This window comes from Anabrus simplex, chromosome 6, assembly GCF_040414725.1.
Source record: "Anabrus simplex isolate iqAnaSimp1 chromosome 6, ASM4041472v1, whole genome shotgun sequence".
In the NCBI taxonomy this organism is placed as follows: Eukaryota; Metazoa; Arthropoda; class Insecta; order Orthoptera; family Tettigoniidae; genus Anabrus; species Anabrus simplex.
This window is the reverse complement of record NC_090270.1, coordinates 348,501,938-348,510,455: the sequence shown is the minus strand read 5'-3', so window position 1 is coordinate 348,510,455 and position 8,518 is coordinate 348,501,938. Positions and strand designations below refer to the sequence as shown.

At 46.4% G+C, this 8,518-nt stretch overlaps 1 protein-coding gene and 1 non-coding gene across 2 annotated transcripts; both read right to left on the bottom strand.

Annotated features, from left to right (window-relative positions):
* Window positions 1-5,542: 5,542 nt before the first annotated feature.
* Window positions 5,543-5,661, bottom strand: LOC137501336 (5S ribosomal RNA). Its single transcript, XR_011018486.1, has one exon. It is a non-coding gene; the product is annotated as a 5S ribosomal RNA (ribosomal RNA).
* A 671-nt stretch (window positions 5,662-6,332) lies between these two features.
* On the bottom strand, window positions 6,333-8,518 carry LOC137501308 (histone H2B-like; the record flags this gene model as incomplete). Its single annotated transcript, XM_068228310.1, has 2 exons — window positions 8,456-8,518; window positions 6,333-6,659 (listed from the first exon to the last, which is right to left on the bottom strand). Coding segments are annotated over exons 1-2 (390 nt in total), but the record flags the coding sequence as incomplete, so codon positions are not given.

Sequence of the window (8,518 nt, the reverse complement as noted above, 5' to 3'; positions counted from 1 at the left end):
ACCAAACGGCCCTTTTCAGGGCCACCAAAATATCCCAGAAAGAGCAGTCGTAGTCTCTGAGCTAGCACGGGCAGTGAATTAAAATATTCTTTAAAAGGAAATAAATAATAATAATATAAATCTTGATGATGATGATGGTGGTGGTGGTGGTTGTTGTTGTTTCCAGGGGATGATGTGAACCTTCCAAGTGCAAGCGCAGTAGACACAAAACTTAATAATAATAATAATAATAATAATAATAATAACAACAACGACAAAGTATATACATCTGGATGGCGGTGGGTTTTTTTATTTTATTTTTTATTCCACAGGACGATGCGAAGAGTCCTAGAGCAATCATAGTAAAGAAAATACTGAATAATAAAGGCGATGTTGATAATAATAATAATAATAATAATAATAACAAAGTATATAAATCTTGATGGTGGTTGTTGTGCCAAGGGGATTAAGGAAAACTCCAAGTGCAATAACAGTAAAGAAAATACTAAATAATAATAATAATAATAATAATAATAATAATAATAATAATAATAATAATAATAATAATAATAATAATAAGAGAGTAGTGGGGCACTTGTGCACACTTGCCTCTTTATGAGACAGAGGTAGGAGAGAGGCCAGGGTTCACATTCAAAGACTTCATAGGCTCTTTTAGAAAGAAGGTGATGGCCCTGATAAGGGCCGTTTTTGCAACCTCCGCTCTCGTGAGAGCAAGAGGTGCACGGGTAGTGTAAGAACCTCGAGGGTTCTCACTTCCTTTTTGCAGGTGCCTTTTTAGGCGAGGCCTTGGGCTTAGCGGCCTTTTTAGGCTTAGGTGCCTTAGGTTTCTTAGTGGGCACCTTGGCGGCCTTCTTAGCCTTGGAAGGAGCCTTCTGCTTTGGTTTGGGAGCAGGAGCTGCCTTCTTCTTCTCAGCAGGCTTTTTGGAAATGGCTTTCTTGGCTGCAGCCTTGGCTCCCCCAGCCTTCTTCGCCTTGGGGATGCGCTTCTCCTTGGGGGCGGCGGACCGCTTGACAGGGGCTGCGCTGGCTTTCTCCGGCTTGGCAGCTGAGGCGAGTTTGAAGGAACCTGAAGCTCCCTTCCCCTTGGTCTGGACCAGCTCTCCGGAAGCCACAGCAGATTTCAGGTACTTCTTGATGAATGGGGCCAGCTTCTCAGAGTCCACCTTGTAGTTGGCAGAGATGTACTTCTTGATAGCTTGGAGAGAAGATCCACCTCGCTCCTTGAGGCTCTTGATGGCACTGCCCACCATCTCGGAGGTTTTCGGATGTGCAGGCTTGGTGCGAGGTTTCTTGGATGCGGAAGCCTTGTTCTTCTTGGGCGACGCCTGGGCCGGAGCCGAGGCGGGTGCGGATGCTGCCGATGCTGTTGCAGTGTCAGCCATGGTCACGGTGCGAATGTGTTAAATTTTCCCGAATGGCGGAGTGTATCAGGCTACTCGGACCGCGCAGGAAACAGCAGTGGCTAGCTGTCGGGTGGGCTGCGCGGCGATAAGTTGGGGACGTGCTTCCTAGCTCCTTTCTCGTGCACCCTGCGTCCCGTGGGGGCGGCGGAAGGTTCAGTTCAAGGTAGGAAGGGATAGCCAAAGGATTAATGCTGCTCCTCAAATGAAAGAAGTGCTGCCCGCCTTGTTCAGGGCGTCCTGGCGCAGGTGTGTTCCATGGACAGCATTTCCTCAGCTCCCTCTCCATGCCGACATTTAGGGGCAGCCGCCGTCGTCGCGACGCCCCCGGGAGCGACCACCGCTTACCTGAAGGAAGTCCCATCCTTCCTCTAGCTGCCAAGGCAGAGAACTGTTCGTGGACTCTAGCCACTTTCGAATGAGAGCAAGGGACGTTCGGCCTTCAGGTGGATTTCTGCAGTAGCAAGGAGACCCACCGTAATCTGCCTCTAATAGCATTGCATAAAAGGGCATAAAGAAGGAAACATATAAATTAGGGACTAGTTTCCACGACTTGTCAGATTCCAGGTCTCTTGCTAGCTCTTTAAGTTCATTTTAGTCGCAGTATTTAGGGCCATAGGCACTTGCCTCACGGTCAGGTACCCTCTCTCACTTCCTGCTGTTTTAAGGCCCTTGTAAGGGAAGAGAAGAGAAGCCTAGTTAAAGAGGAATCCTAGAACGTCTAGGTGTATTTCAGGGCGTACCTAAAGGCCCAGACCGGAAGACAGCCGGTTAAGTCTCACGAAAGACTTTGTCCCTGACCTGTAGGAGGGAAGCACAGCCTGGTAGAAACGTCCCGCCTACCCCGGGCAACAAAGCCAGGACCGAATATCTCTAGGCCTATTCACAATCGAAAAGAAGCCCATATATAGTATATCTACACCAGGCGGTATTACTAATTGTTCCAATATTACAGCCGATCGCGTCCTCCCTCAAGTTGGACAGCTTGAGGTAGACAGAAGCTTCCGAGGGAGCTGCCTACAGAGAACAACTTCAGAAAAAATTGGATGAGAACAAGAGATACAATGATAGGACCCATCTTAAGACACCCAGGACTTATTCAGTTGGTTTTAGAACGATGTGTAGGCGGTAAGAACTGTAGGGGTAGACCAAGGTACGGACATGACAAGCACATGTAGGATGCAATAGTTACATAGAAACGAAAAGGTTGGCACAGGATAGGGTGGCGTGGAGGGCTGCATCAAACCAGTCTACGGACTGGTGACTCAAACAACAAACAACAACAGTAGGCTAAGGCTATTAAAAAAAAAACAACTACCGCTACTACTATGTCGACGACGACGACTTTTACCTAACTTTCGTAACCGACCTTTGGTTTCAAAGCTGCCATTAAGTGAGAGTATGCCTCCTTAAAATAACCTACTGGCTGCGCCGAGAATCGATCACACTATTAGCAGCATAGAACGAAGACGATCGCGTGAACTGACATCAAATAATAGTATTAAAGTTTGAGGTTACGTCGAATGTAATTACAAAAAGGCTACGCAATTACTTCTTTGACTTACAAGTACAGCGGCATACCTAACCTCAAAAAAGAATAAGGTCAGTAAAGTGCGAAACCGCGAGAATGCTATGTCCCTTTCGACGTGTAAGGAACTTTTTCTTCTCTCTCTTTCTTTCTTTCTTTCTTTCTTTCTTTCTTTCTTTCTTTCTTTCTTTCTTTCTTTCTTTCTCCTGGTCCGAACGACGCCGGGAATTGCAGGAATACGTGTTGGGTTAACACGTTGGACGTTCAATTCTTACTTGCAGATGGAAATCAGGAAGGAAGGAAGGAAGGAAGGAAGGAAGGAAGGAAGGATCTAACAGAGGGTAGATGCACGGTTAACACAACTTCTCTCGCCATGTGGATTCGGTGTGATTATACGGCTGGATGCCCTTCCTGACTACAACCTTCCTTCCTTCCTTCCTTCCTTCCTTCCTTCCTTCCTTCCTTCCTTCCTTCCTTCCTTCCTTCCTTCCTTCCTTCTTCTTCTTCTTCTTCTACTACTACTACTACTACTACTACTACTACTACTACTACTATTACTCAAGTTTGTGCTGTAAAAGAATACCCTGTGAAGAAAACAGGAGGTTTAAGAGTCCTCTTCCCTCAAATATCAATTGAAGTACCGTAATGAGGGATACCGAGTCATTTACATTCATGGGAGGATATGCGTAAAGGGACCTGATGATTTTTAGGCCAGCTGCGCTAGGGTTACTCTTCGTATGACTAGACCAGACCAGTACCGGTACGGTACCTCAAGATTTTTATTTTTTCTTAATTAGTTTAGGTGATCCAAGCCTAACCTGCAGTATATTGCACCCGAAATATCTAGCATCTACCCTGTAATGAGAAGATGCAGGCCTCCTTCCCAGTTTTCAAGACTGGTGATGATAAAAGTGTGCGTAATTTAGCTTGAAGTTAGCAGATCCACGATCAGTTTATGCCCCTTTTCTCGGTTCGCTGCAATCATGTCTTAGTACAGGGTCTCCATTCTAGGCCTATCAATTCCTGCGAACTCGTGAAAGCAATCAGGTAATGAAGATGATGATTGTAGTTATTAACATTAAGAAGAGAAGTTGAGGTGTTTGTCTTCAGCAGAAAAGAGGATATAGGACCCGGGTAGCAGTGAAAGGGCGACCGTGTTAGACGCAGGATACCTAACCTCCCTATTCTTTGAATTCTAACCGGTAGTACTAAGGTAAGGAGGAAAAAGTAGGACGTACAGGTACGCAGTGTTCAGGTGCTGGGCAAATGGACGTATTATTGCCGAAGTACGAAAAATCCCTACCGGCCTAACAGGAAGTAGTAGTGGTAGGTAGTGAAAAATGTTATTTACTTTACGCCCCACTAACTACTATTTACCGTTTCCGGAGACGCCGCTGAGGCGAAATTTTGTCCCGCAGGAGTTCTTCTATTTTACGTGCCCGTAAATCTACAGGCATGAGGCCGACGTATTTGGCCATTCAAATACCAAGGGAGTGAACCGGAATCGAACTCGCCAAGTTGAGCTCAGAATGGCCTATTTAAATCCAGGACGGTAACGGTAATGATATGGGGAGTTGAGGTTAGTTCTATGGAATTCATCACTTGCCGAAAGGTCGGTCAGCCGACGTGCAGGCTACTGAAATCGAGCACTTTCCTCACGTCACCTAACCTAAAACGTCACGACACTTTCAACTAACACTTGTCGTTGAAAACGTTACTTTCTCAGTCTTATTAGGAAACCGTCTCATCTTAGGTAGAAATGCAAAGTCCTGGGAGTCAATGCTACGATTTGTCGGAACACGCGCACAAGGGTCACTCTCCTGCACTAGTACATCATCGTTCGTAAGCAAGCTTATGAGAGACGCCCAGTTACCTGCAGAAAATAGCGCACAACAGACTTGCAACTTATTACCGAACGTCGTCGTTATATCAACGGGTCAGCGATAGTATCTTATCTTACCTGAAAGAACATAAAATGAAATCATTTTTCGCCTCTTTGAAGGGCTGCTACATGCGGCGTGCGGTTGCTAGGACACGGCTTTCATTGTTATCACGACAGTGTCGATGACGTTGTTTGGAAACCATCTTCCTCGCGATTTTCTTGGCGGGCAGGGAGATTCGAACCCACGTTCCGCCCTGGCACTGATTACCCTTCTTACCTGTAATCTTACGCGAAATAGGACGTAGTAGAATGAAGAGTTAAGAATCCGTGAGGGGCCGCCTACAGACAGGGCACACTATGCTGCACTAACCTAAAAGAAAAATAACAGCACACACACACACACACACACACACACACACACACACACACTCTCTCTCTCTCTCTCTCTCTCTCTCTCTCTCTCTCTCTCTCTCTCTCTCTCGCATCATCATCATCATCATCATCATCATCATCATCATCATCATCATCATCATCATCAGGTCAGGTTAGGCGGGCACCTCGGAGGAAGTTAAGTATCTACAATAAACTTGAATCATGTTGGAAAGTTAAGAACATCTGGTTAGTTTCACATGTAACAAAAATCGATCAATTTCGACATTTGTGCAGCCGTAAGGCTAAAGTTGATGATAAAGGGTTATTTAGAGATCAGAATAGTAGGTAAAAAGGGAATTGAGCCAACGGCACGTGGTGTTCCCAAGCGGTCACCCATCCAAGTACTGACCACGCCCAATGTTGCTTAACTGCGGTGATCGGACGAGAACCGGTGTATTCAACATGGTATGGCCGTTGGCGAGAAAGGAAGTCTTCATTGATGCATGTGTACAGAAGGCAACGGTTATTTATTCTTTGGAGGTGGGCGGGCGCGTTGTCGAGACGAGACTTTGCTCGGAGATCGCGATGGAGGAGCGTACGAGGGCGGTACTGAGCGCGCGCGGCGGGGCGCGGCGGAACCTAACCCGAGTAGTTTTAACCTCACTTCGTCGTAACCTAACCCCAACTCGACCCAGGGCCTACATTCAATCCCAACCAATCTCCTCAAGAAAGAAAAGAAAGAAAGACCCAGGGCCCCGTGGTAGTGGTAGTAGTAGTAGTAGTAGTAGTAGTAGTAGTTGTTGTTGTTCTTGACGGCGGTGCGATTGTCGTTTCAAGCGGCAAAAGGACTGAATAATCCGTCCGGCTATGATGGTGTTAACGACGACGATTATTATTATTATTATTATTATTATTATTATTATTATTATTATTATTATTATTATTATTATTATGAGGTTTTCTAATTTCTTTTGACCTTAAAGTAACAATGCTAACCACTTTGATGTGATGTCCCCCTTTTAACTTGCCTTTGGTTTGCTTAAGGGTAAGAGGCTAACACAACTGCTCTTTTTTTTAAAGGTGTGGTGGCCCTGAAAAGGGCCGTTTCTTAAGAAGGGTGGTTATTCCCTGTAGCTCCTTACTTGGAGCTGGTGTATTTGGTGACTGCCTTGGTGCCCTCGCTGACGGCGTGCTTGGCCAGCTCTCCGGGCAGCAAGAGACGGACGGCAGTCTGGATCTCCCGACTAGTGATGGTGGAGCGCTTGTTGTAGTGGGCCAGACGGGAAGCCTCCGCGGCGATACGCTCGAAGATGTCGTTGACGAAGCTGTTCATGATGCTCATCGCCTTGCTGGAGATGCCAGTATCAGGGTGTACCTGTTTAAGTACTTTGTAGATGTAGATGGCGTAGCTCTCCTTCCTCTTGCGCTTCTTCTTCTTATCTCCCTTGGAGATGTTCTTCTGGGCCTTGCCGGCTTTCTTGGCGGCCTTTCCGCTAGTCTTAGGAGGCATGGTTGTCTCGTGTAGCTACTGAGAATCCAAACGAATGGCTGGGGGCACCCGGTTTCAGCGTGTATTTGAAAGAAAACGCCTGTGTCGTACTAGCCAATGGGGGCGAACTAGCTGCAGCCTCATTGGCTGGCTCGCTGCCTCGCGTAACCTGCCAGAGTACAAAACTGGTGGTCACAAGGCTGCAAAATACCATTTGGTGCGAAGCAGACTAGCAGAGCATCATGTCAGGACGAGGCAAGGGAGGAAAAGTTAAGGGCAAGTCCAAAAGCCGTTCCAGCCGTGCAGGCCTGCAGTTTCCTGTCGGGCGTATCCACCGTCTCCTCCGCAAGGGAAACTATGCAGAGCGAGTGGGTGCTGGTGCTCCCGTGTACCTGGCTGCGGTCATGGAGTACCTGGCTGCTGAAGTTCTTGAGTTGGCAGGCAATGCAGCCCGTGACAACAAGAAGACGAGGATCATCCCCCGTCACTTGCAGTTGGCCATACGTAATGATGAGGAGTTAAACAAACTCCTGTCTGGTGTGACCATTGCCCAGGGAGGTGTGCTGCCCAATATTCAGGCAGTGCTCCTGCCCAAGAAGACCGAGAAGAAGGCTTAATTGCCTTAGCCTTGGTTTCCCAGGCAAAAATTTAAAAAACGGCCCTTTTCAGGGCCACCAGCTGGTTAAGGAAAGAGTTGCTTGTCAGGCTTTATTGCTCAGTAGTAAAGGAGGTGTCAAAAGAGAAAGAGCAGTACAGTACAGTACAGTACATACAGGTCTCTAATAATAATAATAATAATAATAATAATAATAATAATAATAATAATAGTGAAACCAAGAACAACAACAGCAAAGAGAAGAATTGTGTTTAGTGTCCCTTCAGTAGCAACAGATGCTGGAATTTAGTGTTTAGGACAGAAAATAGCCTAGCCAACTTAATGATATATTACACAGTTCATTAATTGAAGGAAGGAAGGAAGGAAGGAAGGAAGGAAGGAAGGAAGGAAGGAAGGAAGGAAGGAAGGAAGGAAGGTTGCATAAGAAGTACTTTTAATATCATACCAGTTTACGGTATAACCTTCAAAACTGGAGTAGGTTATCAGAGTAGAATGAACCAGAGGAATAGGCACGTTTTAGCATTTATTTATTTATTTATTTATTTATTTATTTATTTAGAAAGAAGCCAAGTGATTAGTTTCTGAATGAAAGAAAGAAAGAAAGAAAGAAAGAAAGAAAGAAAGAAAGAAAGAAAGAGGATCAGATACAGATATCTAGTGTCCATTAAAAATAAACTTCAGACTAGACTTCATTACTAACGTTGAGGGCATATTTTCTTCTCTGCAGGGCTCGAGGAGAAGTGTACTGTACAGTACAGTACAGTACAGTACCTCCTAGGAAGAAGTGCTGCACAAGCAATGCTAGAGGAGTACTGGACACGGGACACAAAGCTCTTTTGAGAGGTAAGTGGTGGCCCTGAAAAGGGCCGTTTTTTTTAAACACTGCATGCCCCCTGCCGGGAGCACGCTCGGAAGAGATCTAACCGCCGAAACCGTAAAGGGTACGTCCCTGTCTCTTGAGGGCGTACACTACGTCCATGGCGGTCACGGTCTTCCTCTTGGCGTGCTCGGTGTATGTTACGGCATCCCGGATGACGTTCTCCAGGAAAACCTTGAGCACGCCACGAGTCTCCTCGTAGATTAGGCCCGAGATACGCTTGACCCCACCTCTGCGGGCGAGACGTCTGATGGCAGGCTTGGTGATGCCCTGGATGTTGTCTCGGAGCACCTTCCTGTGACGCTTGGCGCCTCCTTTGCCGAGTCCCTTTCCTCCCTTGCCTCGTCCGGTCAT